Here is a 19,829-nt window from a genome sequence, read left to right as displayed (position 1 = left end):
CTTGTAACTAACTAACTAGGTAACTATGTAACTAGCTAATTATGTAACTAGCTAACTATGTAATCAAACATTGTAAGTTTATTTTAACCTACTTCTAATTGTCTTATCGCTTTTAAACTTTGCAAGTTTATGTAACCCAGATAACAAAACAATTTCGTACCATCGAACTGATCTCACTTGTAACTAAGTAAATAACGAGCTATGTAAACAAATTTTACAAGTCGGTTTTAACCAACTTCTAATGGTCGTATGGATTTGAAAATTTGCATCTTTCTATAATCCAGATGTATGTATGTATACATATTACAGAGTCAAGAGCCCCGTATGTAATGGACGGGACTTGCAAACCATGTACCAAGTACATAGCTCTACACAGCTCTACACAATTCATGCTGACATTGGCTGTACATTACTCCTGGTTATAATTATCCAGCCAGGTCCGAATACTCTCTTTCGAAAAAATGTAAATATTGTCAGAATTTTATGTACTCATTTAAATATTTCGTCAGCGAGATTTAAGCTATCATTAATGAAAGACATTAGATATAACTTAGGCTAGGAAAACAAAACTCACTTACGATCGCAAGAGAATGGAGGCTTCGGTAGACCTCAAAGAGAAGGTCAATCATCTCATATGCCAGTGTTTCTCAGCTGTTTGAAGGTTAGGTAATAATAGACTCGGTAATAAAGGTTTTTTTTTTTTTTTACTTTTGAATTCCATACGATTTTAAGTTTATCAATTTTAATTTCGTAACATGGATTCAGAAATTAAACGAAAAGCTAAATGAAAATACATGTCTCATCTAGAACAAAAGTGTATTGAAGTTACTAACTGGAAGAACCTGTAGAAAATCAGCAATTTATGGTCAGTAATATCCATCAGCACGCGAAGAATACCAACAAAATATTGTCAGCAATAACCAGCAGCACACTGAGAAAATAAACATATTGAACGGAGTAACAACAGCACGCAGAGAAAACGCAACGAAATATTCACAGGAAAAAGCAGAAGCACACAAAAAAAAAAAATATCAAATTTTTGCATGAAAAAATTGGAGCACTTGGAGAAAACCTTCAGAGAGAGAATTTCAAATCAAATCCTGGCTTGTAAACTCTTCGCTTAAGCAACTGTAGAGTCATCCGGATTAGATATACTTGCAAAGTTTCAAATCTATACGACAGTTAGAAGTAGTTTAAAATCGACTGCCAATATTAGTATACGAAATTTACTAACAATAAATATCTTAGGATTATTAATAGAAAAAATGACAACGGGAATGCATGTCGCTAATTTATGCAATCGGATTAATATTCATTTTAATTATATATATATATCAATATTATACAATTTGAAGTAGTTTAAAATGGACTTTTTAAATTTGTAAATACAATGTCTCGTTGAGAACCACGTAGTTCTATTTAATTTTGACATATCGCCCCAAGCCTATTATTAACTTAGTCATTTTCAGTAAAAAAATATATATTATTTTATACTTTTTGTCCATGATTTACTAAAGTGCAAATTGTAAAATTATTATGAATGAAATACTTATTAGTGTGTAACTGATAAGTGTGTTTTTTTTTGTATTTGAAACTGTATGATAATATTTTAGTTAGAAAATAAAAATTCATGATTTGCCAATATTTTTCGGTTATTCATTAACAGGAAAAATGCAACATTCAAGACAATTTGTGTTGCACTTGTTGCAGTAAAATATGATAAAACCATCTTTGACATTACTTCGATATATACACATAGAGACAGTACGTGTCACCGAATGTGTTAATAGCATACCTATAAAACGAATGGTTTTCATATGTCGTTGGGTGATTTTTGTAATCAAGTAACATGAAATAGTACTTTCTGCAGCTGTTGTTAGTGCAAGGAGCTGGAGCTGGATGTCCACCATCTTTGATTGTGTTGTAAAGGCAGGAAGCCATCTTGAATGATGACATCATCTTGATTTCCAACATTTTTTTTTAAAGTTATTTTCACCATTTGGTTTCTAAAACCTTTAACCATTTGGACAACGCCATTTTTAATATTATGACATTACGTCCGCCGTATTAAAAATCTTTAAATATTAACCAAAACATTATTATGAATTAAAATTTATAAAAAAATTGTTGAATAATAAATTTAATAAATTTTATTATAAACTCATTTACGTCATGAAGTTTAGAGCATTGAGACCTGGGTTCTAACCTAAGGAGAGTACAAGGAGAGTAGTTTTTGTAAATATTATTTCTCCATGGTGGTTGCTGGCAGACTGACCCACACCACTTTTACCAATGCATATATTATGCCAACCAATATGACGTCATGCGCGGCCATCTTAGATGCGGTTACGAATGTCTGATAATTAATACTACTGCACTTTAAAGGATAAAAATTAAACCAGTATAGCAGCAGCAAACTCTTTCAGACAAAAAAAATGGTAGTTACAAGATGTTGGTTTATGTAGTCATACTAGTTGATGAAATATATGCTACACATTGGTAAAAGTGGTGGGGAACAGTCTGACAGCTGCCATCATGGGGGAACGATTGAATATTTTGGGGAGGGGGAAGCGGTACGGCTGCACGACCCAAGAATTTTGAGTGTGGGTTTTAACCGACACCAGTATAGGGTGCTCGAATATTGTATATAGCCAATAATTTGGTCTGTATCATGAATTAGAATAAAACTTGAAAATACATATACAGAAAGTTTTCCATAAAACATAGTTTTGATGCTTACGCTGCTGTTTCACAGTCACTTTTTTTTTTAATGGAAACAGTCCCCCACAGTGAAGGGCTTCTATACTCCGGGGAGGGGGGGGGAGATGCCCCCTCCCGGGTTTTACTTATATAAATATACACACACGTATTTATTCACATCACACACACAGATAAAAATAACTGAAAACGTATATTTCAGATTTACCGAACCCCTGCAGTTGAATTTAGGAGTGCTGAACTGAGTAAGTGTATGCACTCGTAAAGGCAGCATTGTCGCAGCTAAAGTTAAATAATTGTGGTAGTCGCATATAGCTTTATCATTTAAATTGGGCCATTCTTATGTTTATTATGTATCGACTTGCATCGGGTGTCTGGAGGACATGGTAGTACAGTCTACCTTGACTGGCAAGTGCCATACGATTTGAGTATCATTACTTTCATTTGAACTTTGAGTATAGTAACTGTAACAATAACATTGGATTAGTCTTTTCAATTGTTTTATGTTGAAGTGATAAATTATTATGCAAAGAGACTCTTTCAGACATTCGAGAACTGTTAAACATATATTAACATTTCCGACGAATAAATAGTCTCCATAACAGTTGCTAAATTGCATTACTAACTTTATAAATAATGAAGATGGCTGAGTGCGCATGGTGGCTGGGTGATGGATGGCAGTGGCTATGGATACGCGTGGAAAGAGCCGGCGCGGCGGCTGACTAAGAGCGGGGAGGTTTGGGAAGGGAGACGCCAATACGCGTGGCAACACTGCTACGGCTGTGTGACGCTGGAGGTAGGGGAAGGTCTGAACTACGCGGTTATCTGGAAGGCTTATCGCAGAGCAACCTGACACAGCCTCCTCCTCCGACAGCCGGCTCTCAACTGAGCGCCTCCTGCTAGCCACGCGGTCTATATACAGTATAGAGGAGTAGTAGGGAACATCACTTCGACACCAACTACCATGTTATACCAACAGAATACAGATTTGCGAGAGTGGCGATTTTTTATGCTTGAACCGCGCCCTTAACGTGACTTAACGTAATTTAACTTGGAAACTTAGTTTTGTTTTTTTGGTGATTTTCTTCCCCTGAGTCGTCGTTGCATCTGTTTTGATCTTTTATTTAATTATGTAAATCTTTAAATGTAACTGCGCCTTGCAGTAGCTTTGTCATCGTAACACTTTTAACTGCACTTTGCAGTAGTTTGAAAAATGTAAAATGTTTGAATTGTAATACTAGACACTGCTCTTACTTCACGTCATCTGCGTTGTTTAATGGGATCGTTACACGGTGTAGCCGGCTTACCATTGAAGCCCGTTTTGTCCTATATCATTGTTCTTTGATTATTGTATTTAAACTTTGGCTAAAATTGTATCGACTTAACAACATCAGTAATTTATTGTTTTGATTTAATTGCTTGAATAAAAATGTCTGTGTACCTGAAACCTTTTACCTTGATTACCCAACTGCTCCAAACACGTAATCCGCAGTCCTAGCCAGGCTCTGGTCTTCCTTCAATCCCTAATAGGCCCCAACCTATTTCAAATTATATTGAGATCTCAACCCCTTTTGCCGTCCCTGGTCGTACTTCTCCAGGACTTACAAGCATTTGTCACAAAGCATGGTGAATGTTTAATACATAACCCACATAAAAAAAACACGTTATTGGACAAAGAATAGTTTTTTATAAATAAGCCCATTAGATTAAGTTTCATAAATATCCACCCATAACAAGTACCTAAGCTAATGTCTAATGGCTATTCTTCCAACAGACTAACTACCTTAGCCTGTTGTGTCTGTTCATCAGCTGTTGAACAATTTACATACTACGCACGTCTATCATAACAATAATACAAATCAATTCAGCGGACAGATTTAAAGGTCTGAACTCATTCTCGCGCGTTGATTTCTATTAACTAAGGTATTTTACTTAAATTAATTCAGATGACGATCTTGCTTTTGATTGTTGGCTCACATATTATTACTACCACCAGAAATTTACTAAACATTATTTGTCATGCTTATGATGGTGATTGATCCCTATTGTATATCCAGTTTATATCATGTTTTGTCATTTATATTTTCAAAATCAAATATATTTTGGCTATGGTTCAGCTTTGCCCCAAAAGCAATTTTATCTGCTTCCTTTATTGTTTTAATAATTTACTTTAAAAATCAACTGAATGTGTTTCATGGAACAATTGCTCCAAGGGAAAATGTTCCTTATATATCAAAAAAACAGTTTATATCAAAGCTTAATACTGGATATCTTCAGAATCAAATAATTTAAGTAATTGTACAGTTTCAAATCACAAACACATTCAACTACTTACTTAATTTTAACATTTTATGTAAATACAATTGGATATGTTACACATAACTGCTCCCGGGAACAATGTTCTCAACATTTTATACATATTTTTAAAATCAAACATATTTTGGTAATTATACAGATTTGTAACACAAACACAACCATTTCATATATTTTTTTAAAATATTTTATTTAAAAATACAACTGGATATGCAAGAGTAAATAATAATAAATAGTAAAAGGTTTATACACTCTTTTCCTTCTTAAATTGCTCAACTTCACTTTATGATTTCAACAAAATTTAAAAAGGCTTAATCAAAATTTTAAGACTAAAATAATATTCAAACATTTTAGACCTTTAAGATTGAAGATTGAAGATTTTTTCAAGTAGTAATAAAGGATATTTTAAAGTATTCAAACCCTGTAAATAACTAAGGAGCAAAAAACTAAAATATTTTGGTTTCAATGATTTATGTTTTCTTCCTACTGGATTCCTATTGTTAGAAGATTAGTTTATATTTTTTTGACTATCTTCCGGACCTGGGTACAAATTGATATATTACCTGAGATATTGACTTTTGTTAATAATAATATAATTATAGCCATCAGATTCAATATCTAACCCTATTGATTTCACAAGTGAACATAAGTAAGACAGCCAATCACTATCAGTATTACTTTCAGGTAACCTCTTTTACTATAGCCCATGCATAATGCTGTCAGTCATCTTATTAACAATAAACATTAACTCATTGTTAAGGACATGTGTACTGATACATTTAGATGGCGTCTAGCTTTCATTGTTAAAAAAAAAGTGTAATGGTTCACTTTATTTATTTACCAAACAAGGTGACACAGTAGTAAAAAACTGTTTGATTTCCCTGACTTTTTCCCTTATCAAAATTACCAGTTTCCCTGAAAACATTTAAAAATAATTTACCTATTTGTGAAATTTTCTGAAAGAAATAAAGACACTCCAATCTCCACCATCCCTATAGCTGTACTCATTCAGAAAGAACCTTGCAACACCATTTTGCCGGTGTATGACTAAGTAATAAAACACAATCAGGAAAAAAACTTGTGTTCAAAGTCTGGATGGTGGCCTACCGAAGCATGACACTCCCCCCTCAAATTACTATCACTGAGGAATTTCCGTGACTTACATTTTGATATTAAACTCTGTGTTACAGCACTACACATTATAAACTCACCTAAGACCCAAATAATCGGCAAAGTAGAGTCCCTCAGAGGAGCCATCACGTACTCAGTTTTCTGCACTCGGTCGATCTGAAATAAAAAAAAATTGTCATGAATCAAGACGTTTTGATGTTACAACATACAAAACATTTTCTTGAAGACCGTGAGGTCAGTGTGACAAAATATGTACATTAAGATATTGATATTATTACAATTTTTTGGATTAATAATTTAAAATAACAATAAAAAGGCTGCAAGTAAATGGGAATGTCTGTGCTACATCCGCTAAACTTCAAAAAGATAGTAGTGCAGATTTGCAACAAAAATAACAATTAAGAATACTTCAACATTCAGGTGTTTAGCACCTCTTTTGACAGAATAGGAATTAACCAACAGAATTATAGTCTTCAGCATTTACAATTAATACTTTTTTTTACTGTGTGTACAGCCATAATGTTTATTTCCTATTTTATTGCATTTAAATGTTCTTTTTTAATAATAATTTTGTGTATGCATTTTATAATGGTTTTAAAACAGTGAGTATTGTGCCATTAAAAATACTTGAAAATGATGTGGTTTTGGGTAAATATTTACTTGGGCGGTATTTCCGAAAAAAAATGTTAAAAATCCGAAAATACCTTTATTTAATGCTCTTCAACTTCCTCTTTCCATTAAAAGTGGCAGAGGTAAGAAATTCCAAATACTTTAGGAGATATCAAATTTTTAAATTTCATCATATGTAGTTGAGCGGTATTTGCAAAAAAAAAAATGTTAAAAATCCGAAAATACCTTTATCATATGCTCTTCAACTTCCTCTTTTCATTAAAAGCGGCAGAGATAAGAAATTCCAAATACTTTAGGAGATATCAAATTTTTTAATTTTGCAATACAAGACCTGTGGAACCATTCCAGCGGCGCCATTTTTGTTATTTTGCCGTGTGTTCGTGAATACGTGAATCGTGAATGTGTAATTAATAAAATGGTTGATTAGGTCAGGTCAGTTACATTATTAATACTTTCAAACTAAGCCGACATTAAAAATTATTTTATGAATTAATTTTAATGGCTGTTTAGTTTTAAAATATTTATAATGTAACTGACCTGACCAAACAAACCCGGACAGAGGGTGAACAGTAAACTAAAATGGTCGATTAGGTCAGGTCAGTTACATTATAAATACTTTCAAACTAAGGTGATATTAAAAATAATGTGAATTAATTTTAATTATTCTTTAGTTTTAAATTATTTATAATGTAACTGACCTTACCTAACAAACCCGTAACAAAGGATGTACAGTAACAACTCACGTAAATTTTTTTGTTACTTATTACTTGCGCAACAATATCAAAATAACAAATAAGACTTTAAAATTAGAAACGTTAAAAACTCACCTAATTTGGAGGCGGTAATTAAACACTGTTTTAAACAATAATTGAACTAAATAATCACGTATTAGTTCATTTGAATTCTGGCCTATCACGAACAATCACGTGACATCATTATCCAATAAAAAAATAGATACTAAGAAACAATGGTGCACGCATGCCACAGGAATGCGCTGGTTTTGTGCTGAAATTTAAAAATTCAATATCTCCTAAAGTATTTGGAATTTCTAATCTCCGCCGCTTTTAATGAAAAGAGGAAGTTGAAGAGCATATAATAAAGGTATTTTCGGATTTTTAACATTTTTTTTCGCAAATACCGCTCAACTACATATTAAGAAATTTAAAAATTCGATCTCCTAAAGTATTTGGAATTTCTACTCTCCGCCACTTTTAATGAAAAGAGGAAGTTGAAGAGCATTAAATAAAGGTATTTTCGGATTTTTAACCTTTTTTTTCGGAAATACCGCCCAAGTAAATATTTACCGTGGTTTGTTGGTTAGGTTAGTATAGCTAAATTAAAAATACCTACTGAAATATTTTTAATGGTTACTTAGGAATTACAACATAGAGTATTAACCAGTTCACACAAGTCCATTTCAAGGCCCGAATAGTTCCAAAGTTTACCGAAGGTTACTGAAGTTCACCTCTCACACAAGCAACCAGATATATACACGCATGAAAGATGTCCATGTCGTCTTTCATAGACTTATGTGAAAGAGTAATTAGAGAATAGTATATAGCTATTATAAATATACAGTAAAATCATGTGAATGGTTGGTTAGGTAGGATAGCTACATTGTAAATTGGTAATTCTTAAGCAACCATTAAAAAATTTGACAGTATTTTTATGTAGCTAAACTAACATAACTAACCACCCAGAATGTTTTAAAGAATTTTTAGTGTAGCTAACCTAAACGACCATTCTCAATATTTGACTAACGTTCTCCAAAACATAAACACATGGCCACACAAGGGAAAGCAAAAAATTGCGTCAGCCTCAACAATGCACAGTTATTGTAATGGTGATTTCTCAGAAACCAGTAGGAATGTAGAAACGCTGTTTTCTGGGTACATTAAGTAACGTCTTTAGTGTTCAAAAAAATATTTTCCGAATTGTATTATTTTATTTATAGAAAAGTCGCGACGCGAAAATTTTACAGAATGATTTGTTACACACTCAATTGGGCTTTCACCCGGTGACGCGGAGTCCTCCCCTTTCACTCACCACTCTCAAACTTTACGCGTCTCCTGATTCCTTGCATCTATATAATCCAAATATTACATCCAAAAGCCCATTCGACTCCCTCCGTCCTCACAAGGAAAGCGTGTAAGTGTAACGGAAGCCTTAAAAATAAAACAAAGTAAATAAAATTAACATTTATTACTGACATAATTTTAATGGGACATATCAAAATACAGACCAAACAAGCAATAATTAAATGCACGGAAAAACTTTTATATATCACATTAATTTCTCATACTATTTATAAAATTTTCCTGTAATCATAACTAACCTTTCAAATGATGCGTGTGTACGAACAAAAATAACACATTATTTTACTATTTTACAAAAAATTGTCCCGCACATTTGCGTAAACCATAGAGGTCCTCTATGCACGGGATGTGCACTCAATAGAAAGATGCTTGAACAACGTTTTGTTTGTGTGCACGGCCGTAAGAGCGCTAGTATGCGCACTGCTCAATGTTTGTTTACGATTCGTTGCCAAAGCTCATTTGTAATGGCGGCAATTTTTCTTTCGTATATTTGTTTAGGACTTTAGGTTATTTGCGTGCTACTTGCTTATTGCTTTGTATGTGGAAACTGGAAAATATCTGGCGTTTATTTATTCATTTATTTAGTGGTCATATTTTCATTGAGGTAAGATTGTTAAATTGAGTATAAAATTACGTATTTAAGTAAAATACAATGCCGCCACGTGTACGAAAATGCTGTGTGCCTGGTTGCGATGATAAATTTGCTGTTAGACACCGCTTCTCAGTTTACGAAGAAACGGTACACGATGAATGGATACAGAGAATAAACGTCGAGAAGCTGAAAACTCTCCACCCTCTTAATGCTGTAGATGTGATTGCAAACTTCAATAGTAATGCTAGCTTGTGACATAGGTGGTTTTAGCATAAATAGCTACTTAGGTCATTCTTCCACCAATGTTTATACGGTTAGTACTCTGCACGGCCACAACAGTGCTGCAAATAGCGTTCTAGCTGTTATTCAGAGAGTGGATTTTCTATCCCTCCCTCTCTTTTCTATGCCTCTATGGCGTAAACACTACCGATCGTCAACATTTTATAATAGATATATGAAGCTAAAGGAAAAAACTACAAAGCCACGATTGAGATAGAGTTAGGAATAGTCCCTACAGCAAATACAGTTACAATGTATTTTTAACAAAACAAATTTAATATGTCGATAAGTATCATAATGATATTTGCAGGTAATGGAACATCGACCTTATCTTTATGAGACAGCGATGGTGGTGCTCCCTAGCAGGGGTGGCTCCAATATTTATTTTAGGGTAGACCTGGACTGTACCACAGGGGTGTATGCTCAATTTTGGGAGCTAGGGTTCCACCCAGGGGAGGGGTCTGGCTCTCATTTCAAAGGGTGGTCCGGGTAATTTTTAAAATTCAGAGCAAATTGGTAAGTCTTGTGGCTTTCTGAAGGTAATTTATTTCTCTCTGAAGTCCAACATGTATAATATATTATTCACAAGAATTGTTTTAAAAATATAATTGCATGTCAACAAAATATACTTTAATACCTATAAAGGTCACAAAATTAATTGTTAGGACTAAACTTAAGTTAATATAATGTGAATATTACAACATTACTCGTACATTAATGTAAAATGTTACGAATCTGCAGGCGAATATATCGTTTCATTTCCTTGCAAACTGCCCTTCACAGAAGGGCAGACGACTACAGTTTTTTTTGTTGATTTACTTTTCTTATAGTTTTTAAAATAAACTTAAAATTTAATATAAATTGTGTATTTTTATAAAAAGGCTTATTTACAATTATCAATTTTGAAAATGTGGGGTGGGACCGGGCCTACTCACTGGAGCTGCCACTGCTCCGTAGGAACAAAAAGCAGAAACAAAGAACAAAGATGTCGGTATCTAAGGTGGCGGCCTCCAGAAGAACACAAAAAACAAAACTTGGTCGTGACATCATTCATGATGGCAGCATCCAGAAGACAACAAAAATATGTTGATCATGACATTAGAATTGAAAAAAGTAAATGTTACGCCAGATCCATGATGACAGCCATGATAATAGGATTCAAGATGGAGGTCATAACGAAAATTGCAATGTTATGGAATCCAAAATGGCGACCATAACGAAAAATGCAACGATGCTGCATACACTGACGCCAGCCGATAGTGCGCCTCTTAGTCGCACAGGCCGCGATGCCTCTCCGACGCCTCTCAAAGCCGTGTGCCACGAACACGCCCGCGCATGCAACATGGTGCAACGAGTGTGAGTGCACCGAACGACCCGCAGCTAGCACCACTACCGGCCACCTCGGCGGAAGCACTCCGCCGGGTGTGGCAATGTGCTACCGCCGGACTATAGCAATCAAGGGCACATGTTTTCTCTCACAGACATAAACTATGTAATGTATATATCATCAAATGTTTTTATTTGTTAATGCAATTGTTCAACGTGCGAATAGGTCCTAAACTTGGCCGCGTCTGTTTCCCGCGCGCTGCGCTTCTGGCGCGCAATTGGCAGGCTTGCTGTAGCGCTGTGCTACACGAGCGAGGCAGTACCCACCAGGAGCTCGAAGAGGCTGGTCGTCTTCGCGCAACGTTGAGAGGCCACCTTTGCGCCAATTCCGCAACCGCATCTAGATCGTGAGTTACAACACCATTGGCCGTGCACCACCGCGCAGGTCTTAGCAGCAACGTCCGCCACGTACTGTTCTCTCAAAACTCCCCCCCCTCTCCATTGTAAGCGGGGTCATCGCCGAACAGCCGTACACGCGCAGAGCTCTCTAACCCCGAACAGTCGCGGCCAGGGGATGGATAGCACCATGTAGAGGTTGATGTGTAATAAAAACCACACTTCACGTAGCGGAGTGTATCATTTATAGTGTAAAGCGTCTTGGGTGGCCTAAACAGCCCAAGGATCACCTCTACGGACACGTCCCTGCCTCCCGCCACTTGGCCGAACCCAAACCCCGAGACCCATTCCGCAAAAACTTGATAGCTTTGACGGGGAGGCAGCCGGGACGGTGTCAACACATTCAAGATGGCGGGCATAACGAAAAGTGCAGTATTCGGGGAGTTGGATGTTAGATTTCAAGATGGCGGATACAAGATGGCAGTCAAGGTCAAAGATCAAGGTTATCCGAGATGGCCATCATAATGTCAGGGCGGTCGGTCATTAACCCCACCTCACACCTCACTACTACTCCCGGGCATGGACATAAATTTGTATTCTACTCTTTTTAAATTATCGATTTTGGCACACTCCTTGTCATATTTCTCACAGTTAAATTGTGTGCTTGATATAATTTGTCTTAAATTTTCTAACACTAATGGCTATTCTTTATGACAGAGTCACTATGAAAATGAAAGAAGAGAGCACACTACACTTTTTTCCATTAAAACTAATTGTTTTGTTTTGCCGCCGCCCGGGGTCTCGTGCTTGAGACCGGGCATGTGTCCTAGCAGATATGTGGCTTTTAGGTGTTTCTCCGGGTGGGCGCCAGGCTAGCTGCTCTAACCATGATGCGGGTGTGGGTGTTTCGCCCCTTGCGGGGTCTACTAGGATCGTCGGCGGTACTTACTACAAATAATGTACACTGGTTTTCTGAAATGTCTTTTAATTGCGCAGTGCGCACTGACTGGGCATAGCCTGCACTGTACGAATGTTTGCCATTACATACGAAGTTACACGATACCTTACACAGGAAGTTACACGACACATTACACTGTAAAACTACGTAGGTTGAAAGGCACTGCTTCCTACGTGATACCCTAACACCAGTCTCGGTTGGGGCGGTGATTGGAGGCGGCCAATCCCGTAAATTACAAGCCGAGCGGATGCCGGGCTCACCTGTGTGAGCCATGGTCCGAATTAAATTTAGAGAACATGTCTGTTATGCGATTGATATCGGCACTCGTGTACCTGACACATTAAATAAAGTTCTGAGCCCTCGGGAGTCGGCCCGTGCCGTGAAGTGACTACACTGTGGGTCTAAGTCACACGTGAGCGAGACATTAAGCGGCCGGGTTAAGCCCTGCACCGTAAAAGGACACGGGGTGTAGTTAGGAAAAAGGGTTAGGAAGATGAGTTAATAATTACCAGAATGCACAGTTCAGTGAATACAAAAATGTAGCTCCCTGTGGAACACTAGGTCTGCCCCAGTAAGCGAGTCGCGCGGTACTGGCGTCTGGCCCTGGCGCGAGGGAGAGGGTGAGCACTCTCTCGTGCCAAGGTTCCTAAAGTGCCGTTATTCGAAAAATATGAAACATGGGTAAGTTATGATTGTACACAAATTCTATTAATAATTAGTTATAGGCAAATTAGGCGACATAAGGCCTATAATAATTATGCCAATGAAATTTACATAAAATTATGTTTGAAAATCCAAAGTCATGTTTTACCTTAGAGTTGGGAGGCTTGCCTGACTCGGGTTGGTTTGGCTAGGGGTGTGTTCCGTCAGCTGGGTTAGATGCTGGCGGTTGCAAGTCGGGCTTAAGGCGGCCTTCGGCCGGACGTCAGTTTATTACTTCTTATTTTAAGCTTATTAAAACATTACATTATGCAGATTTGTACTTCATTCTCTTGCTTTTGATCAAATGAATTAAATTTAAAGATATTTTTAGTTCATACAACATAGAAATAATTTTTTTAATATGTAATTTTATTTATACTACTCTTAATCAAACATAAATGTGTTTTGCTCTTTTAAAAATTATACCATTAAAAATAGCACATGTTATTTTGTATTTTTGCCATTCTTGAACTTTTTGTAACAATAATTTCCATTTTATTGATAATAATATAGTTAAAATAACGAACATAGAATTAAGAGGAAAGTAATAATCAAGAACAAGCTTGCTTTTGTGTTAAATATCCTGATAAAAACTTACTCTTTTTGTGTATATGATGTAAAAAAGAAATCAATATTAATTAAATAAAAATAGCTAAGCTATAGTGAAAAAAAATTATTTCCTGAATGTATTTATTTCCTACACATTCTTATATGTGTCTTATGACGATACACACTGGGGAAAAAAAAGTGAGGGAGTCATTGAATACACATCAGTGATGTGCATACATCTAAAATCGGTAACGAACAAATTCATGTTATTCTCATGTTTTAAATAAACGTATACCCTACCTAATACGAAACTCGGACATGTCATTTTAACATAAAATTCTTTATAATAATGCCGAGCGTGATAAATATAAGGGAATAAAATGTTACCTTAAAAAAAAACCTAACTATAATTCTGTTAAACAAGATATTACTATTGATTTCTCAGTGCTAGCCGAACAACAGGAGTACCAAACGCGTCGCACGTAAATGCCTCTGAACCAGTGGCATTTCTCCCTAGACTGGGATTTTCATCGCGTTTAGGTAGGTTAAGGGTGAAATTTTAGTATGCAACAGAAATTGAATGAAATAAGGGTGCTTTTCATAACGGAAATGTAAAAATTTAACAGGCTGAAAGTTCAATGTGCAGAAACTGCTATAGCCACGAGCCGAAGTTGTCAGGATGGCGGACCCAAATATAGCAACTTGAATCCGTATATATATATGTCGCGAACATCGGGGAATGTATTACTTAAGCGTATTGGCGTGCCAAATTTTGTAAACTTGAATAGTAATAACAAGATATAATTGCAACTTAAAAAATACCTATAATTTATTAGCCAAGAAAATAGTGCTGAAACAAACAAGGCGTCAAAGATATTGAATATTTTTTTGGTTCTTTAAAGCATTACGAACGCGGCGCTATCTTTACAATATTTTTCAAACTAAAAGTTTCAGTTCAATAGATACATTTAAACAAAATTAACCTGAAACATTTTAAAACACATATTATAACGTAAATTATATGTATGTGTATACTTGTTTTCGCTTAAACGACAGAAATAATTCTGTAAATTTTTACTTCTTACAAACAAACCTTAACCTTATTGAGCTGATTCAACAAGATTTAATTTCATAGCGAAATTCTTTTATTTTACAATTTCTTGTGTCTCTACAGTGTGACGAACGCAGCGCTAAATAATTTCAATGTTAAATAAGGATTGTAATATTGTAATGTGCATTTTTAAAAATTGTAACTGTTCCATTTCAATAAATTATAACCTTAAGTATTGAAGGATGGTTGTACTATTATAAATTTTTATTTTTTAATACCTATGCATCGTGTAAATGCTGCGATGTTCACGAAAGCTATTTATACTGATCAATCACGCGAGTCCGCCATCATTTCGGGAATTCTGAGACTTCCAAAGATGGCAGCACCGTGTTTACACATTTCCGTTCCACTCGACTTCCGTTCTATTCACGAAATTACGCCTGCTAAATGGCGCATCCCGAGAGCTACTGACACTCACCGGTCCAGCCAATCAGGGGTCTCCGTCTCCTGAGGCCGCAGCTCTGCACGCAAGACTGGCCAGCCTAGGACAACCGGGGCCGCGGTGTAGCCAGATCCACGAAGGCGCGCTGGGCCTCAGACAAAGCGCGCGGGTTGGCATAGAATATACTTTTTTTTTTTCCCCTGCCGCAGGCTCTAATTATACGACGGCCGTCTCGCCACCCGAGCTGCGCCCCGTGACCGGTAAGCGGAGACCTGAATAGCTGATAGCTCGCTCCAATGACCGGGTCATGTAACCCGACCTGCGCGAGGTACAGTCGCCGCAACAATGCTGTTGATATTTTGTAACATTTCCTCTTTTCTATGATCCGAATAATAAATGGTGGCGCACGAGACGAGAGAGTGAGATAAAGAGAGATAATCATAGAGATAAAGAGAGAAAGATAGAGAGATATAGAAAATGATATATAGGAATGATGAGGGATAGAGGGATGTTAAGAGAGATAAAGAGCAATATATCTCTAAAGTGAGATTAGAGAGATGTATAGATAGCTATCATACCTTTTAACTTGGCTAATGGAGGTATCGTTGAGTGTAAGGCGCAAGTGGAAACCGCTTTCAAACTAGGTAATTTCCGTTGGAAATTATTTTTTTAAATTATACCCGACGTATCTTTGACGCCACTCTTGGCGTCGACTGTTTGAGACGTACTGGAAGTCACGTAGATGTGAACTCCAACCAGTTATCTTTCAGTTTTAGTGAGACTGCCGTTCCATTTGAAGGTAACTCGAAATGTAGAGTGATATCGAAAGAAGTCACACTCACGTTAGAATAGTTGTAACATGAATTTAGTGAGTGACGTAATAACAACTAAAATTGGGTTATGCAAAGACGAAGGCTACCGGATCCCGCTTAAGGGGCCCGCCTCGTCAGGGGTGTATGTGTGTTAGTGAGGCGGGATGATAAGCGCGACGCTCGCTGGTGCTTCCAGCGCGGTATAGCCTCTAAACGCAAGTCTCTGAACTGGCGCGCATTCGTCTCGTCGTCACAGGATAACTGTGAAATTTGAGCGGTGACCGTAACATTATATGGCGGAGAAATGAAGATAAAGGTGTTATGCAAGCCCCTTAAGTGCTTTCAAGAATCTGTACTGATTGTTTTATGCCTAAAAATTACTCTGAAAACACGCGTTTTAGGCATTTTAACGCTTCTAAAAATACAGTTTAAAAACTTAATCCGAAATTAAAAGTACTTATCGGTCCTCAGCGAACTCTTAAATGCTATTCGTAAATAGGCCCCACTCGGATATCTTGAGTAGTTTTGAAATCGCGTTGTTTTTCCTGAAGCTCTGCACACCGTCTGTGTGACCAGGTAGGCGGAGCCCTTAAGGATGACATACCTGTGCGGACTCAACTGTCCCATTCACGAGGTGCGCGAACTAAGTTGTTTAGCTGGTTTACTTTTTAAGCCTAACTTTAATAAATGAAAGACATGTCAAGTCTCATTTGCCACCAGTTCTTCCACCCAGTGTTGCTGGTTCACCTTCACTTTGAGGGCTGACCATTACACAAGGAAAGAAACACGCGATTTAAAAACGGTTTAACATATCAGAGTAAAGTTTTTTATTATTTTTTTACGAAAAGTATTTGAGAATTTGTGGGCACATGAGCAGTTTTGTTGCCGTATTGAGTTTTTAAACTTTTTTTTGTAAGAGAGAGAATGAGTAAAACACGTGTTTTCAGGAAAACTATTGGCATAAAACATCCTGTACAGATACTTCAAAGTACTCAAGGGCTTGCATTACACCTTTATCTTCATTTTTACCCAATAAAATGTTATGATAACCTAAGCACGACGTAGGGACTACGGGCTAGTTCAGAGCCTTGCGCTTAGAGGCGCACCAGCGAGCGTCGCACTTATCATCCCTTCTCAAAAACACAAATACATTTCTGACTAGGCGGGCTCCTAAATAAGATGGTATCAATCGTCCATTAGCTCTTGGAGGTTGGAAGGAAGTGAAGGAACATTATTAAAAGTTTGTATAGTGAATAACTACATAGCATAAACACTATGCCTGGAATTACAAAAAGTGGTAAGTATAATCGCGTGTCCACTGGGAAAAAAGCGCCAGTGAAAGCAACAAGAACGGGTGTTGCATGGGCTCTCAGCCAGAACTAAACACACTTCTCCCACGAACCTGCGGCAAACAGTCGAGATACACGGCTGGCTAGTCTCCACGTTGCATCACTTGGCGAAGACCCAAGCAGACCTGCGCCAATAATAAGACAACAAGTGGGTTTATTTAGAGTGGCGAATAGGTCAAGGACCAGGGGAGGAAAGGTCAACACTTTCTTGTGAACCTTAATTTCTTTTCTTAGTCGGCTTGAACTAAATATTAATTCAATTTGATTAAGGTTTTTTATTGTTATGATTTTTTAAAAATAATTAGCTAATTGTGCAAAAATAATGTCTGCGTGGCCATATCGCGCGCTGGAAGTGAAACCTCGCACATTCAAGGGAGAGGAGATTTCTAGGGGACTCTAATATTTGTAACACGCTTAGTCATGAGTTGAAAATATACCTTCATTTAACAATGAGATATAAGAATTAATTTATGGGTTTATGATAAAAATGAGAGTTTAGAGTTGCGAATTACGAGTTGCAAAAGTTTGAGAAATTATGTAGGCGTTTACAAAAATATTGGAAAGTACACGGCATTATGTGCTGCTGCTGCCATCTGTAACCGGTTGTAAATATTGTCATTCAAAATACTTATCTTTTAAAACCCGTACCATGGAGCAATATTCGTTACATTCTTCACAAACGTTACACACGTTAACTCTGTTACATCTTCACTTCCGTTACCATGTGACTCTGCTATTACTCTACAGTTGTACAAATATTTCACTTCAAAAAGCATATGACAAAATTTAAAAAATCACCCGAATAGCACAGTCTTATATTTATTTTCAGTAACGCTTGACCCAAGTATAGGTGTTTGTTTAGCTTGCAAAAAGATGTTAGTTTTTGTAAGTAGAAATTTTTAGCTACGAAAAAAAAAAGATTTTTCATGTATGAAAACCCACCTAAGAAATATTTATACTTGACAAAAACGTGTGGAGCATAATACAAAACTCAGCCTAGTTCAAAATTGGCGAGTTATTTTGTCAATGGTATTCTGAAATAAGACTAAGAATAGTTTATCACACAAAAAGTACTAAACACAAGACGAAGCAAGGCCCGCAGAGCTGGGTCCACGCCAGAGCTTTAAAGATTGTCGAGGGTCGAATGACGGTGCAGCCATCGTAAGGTAGATTTTTCCTCGGTTTCCTAAAATCACGCAATGCAGATTCTGAGACTGTTCCCTACACCCTGACTTAGTTTGTGATTAACAGTGCGGTTAAAATGTTTACGAAAAACTAACTTCATTCGAGCAAATCTACGAATCTGTATAGTCAGCATGGAAAAATTAGTTTACTTCACATGAAATAAGTAATTTCTATGATAAAAGCTTGGTTGGAGTTATAATTTTTTTCTCTCCAAAACTATAACAAGGTAACAAGTAAATGTCAAATTAGTTAAATGATTCTTTTTTAATAAACACCACAACAATTTTAAGTAGGTAAAGTAGAAAAAAGAGAACTAAGTACCTATTCACTAAAAATATCAACTATTTATATGTGTTTACAAATCCACAACTTTAGCTAAATATGCTTACTTATACCACAAAACTAAAATGAAATAGAAAAAAAATCACACCAACAAAAGCTATGCAGTGTTAATATGGTTATTAGGTTAAATCTAGCGTGGATAGTATTTGGAACTACACGTGCCGTTAAGTTGCGGATTAACGATAGTATTGCTATAAATTAGTAGCAGGAAGCAAGTTGAGCGATCATCTACAGACGCACATAATTCGGCACCAAAGCAACCTGTGTTTACTGAACCACCGAGATCAGAACACACCTTGCTCCTGCGATAAGTCGGCGAGCTGGACATGGAGATCAGAGAAATAAGAAGCAATGCGGAGATTCTCCTGAACATGCATCAAAGAGGAAGATGTAGAAGAAAAATCGGCGAACTGAGAGAGTGAAGGAACAGCATTGCACCGTACAGCAGTGTTCAGCTCGTTCGAAACCCGGCAAGTGCAATCGCGAGATCACGTGAGTAGTCTATGTTCTGTGGCGGGAGCAGAAGTGGTCTCTCCGCTCGGACTAGGATCGATAACTGCAGTCCCCCCTCCACTAGTCTGGTGCCGCGCTCCTTCCCCGCCACCGGACAGTGCTGCTGCCTGGCGGCGCTGGGCCCAACTACGGCCGCGCGCCGAGACCAGCTAGTCGCTAGCTCGCTGCGCGTGTGGCGTCTACCGGCCTTGTTTCAGAGCTGCCAGTTGGTATCATTGGATACAAAATGTGTATAATATGGGTATCCCATGTATCTTGTTTGTATAGCCCACGTCTCTGTATAATTGGATACAAATATAAAAATTCATATGATGTCTATAATTATTGTAACAATTCTTAATTTTCATTTTCATTCTTAACTCGTGATACCTACACCTAATATATATTGTCTATATGTGTAAACGTGGATGTATGACATGACTTTTCGCAAATATAAAATTTTCAT

The 19,829-nt window shown here is 36.9% G+C and overlaps 1 protein-coding gene across 4 annotated transcripts in view; it reads right to left on the bottom strand.

The window, feature by feature from the left end:
* Window positions 1-19,429, bottom strand: part of LOC134537295 (adenylate kinase isoenzyme 1-like) — a 34,243-nt gene extending 14,814 nt beyond the window's left edge. Inside the window, exons 1-3 of one of the 4 annotated variants that reach the window (XM_063377582.1) lie at window positions 9,128-9,206; window positions 8,839-8,957; window positions 6,243-6,318 (exon numbers count right to left, since the gene is read on the bottom strand). In XM_063377582.1, coding sequence (XP_063233652.1) covers window positions 6,243-6,288 — 46 coding nt within the window. In that variant the 5' untranslated portion in view covers window positions 6,289-6,318; window positions 8,839-8,957; window positions 9,128-9,206. Of the gene's footprint in view, window positions 1-6,242; window positions 6,319-8,838; window positions 8,958-9,127; window positions 9,235-15,219; window positions 15,325-19,166 lie in introns of those variants that run through there. The other 3 variants (XM_063377579.1, XM_063377580.1, XM_063377581.1) reach the window with 3 other exon arrangements.
* Between the last annotated feature and the right edge of the window lie 400 nt (window positions 19,430-19,829).

The sequence above is a fragment of the Bacillus rossius genome, chromosome 12, assembly GCF_032445375.1.
Source record: "Bacillus rossius redtenbacheri isolate Brsri chromosome 12, Brsri_v3, whole genome shotgun sequence".
Classification (NCBI taxonomy): domain Eukaryota; kingdom Metazoa; phylum Arthropoda; class Insecta; order Phasmatodea; family Bacillidae; genus Bacillus; species Bacillus rossius.
This window is presented reverse-complemented; position numbering and strand designations above follow the sequence as displayed.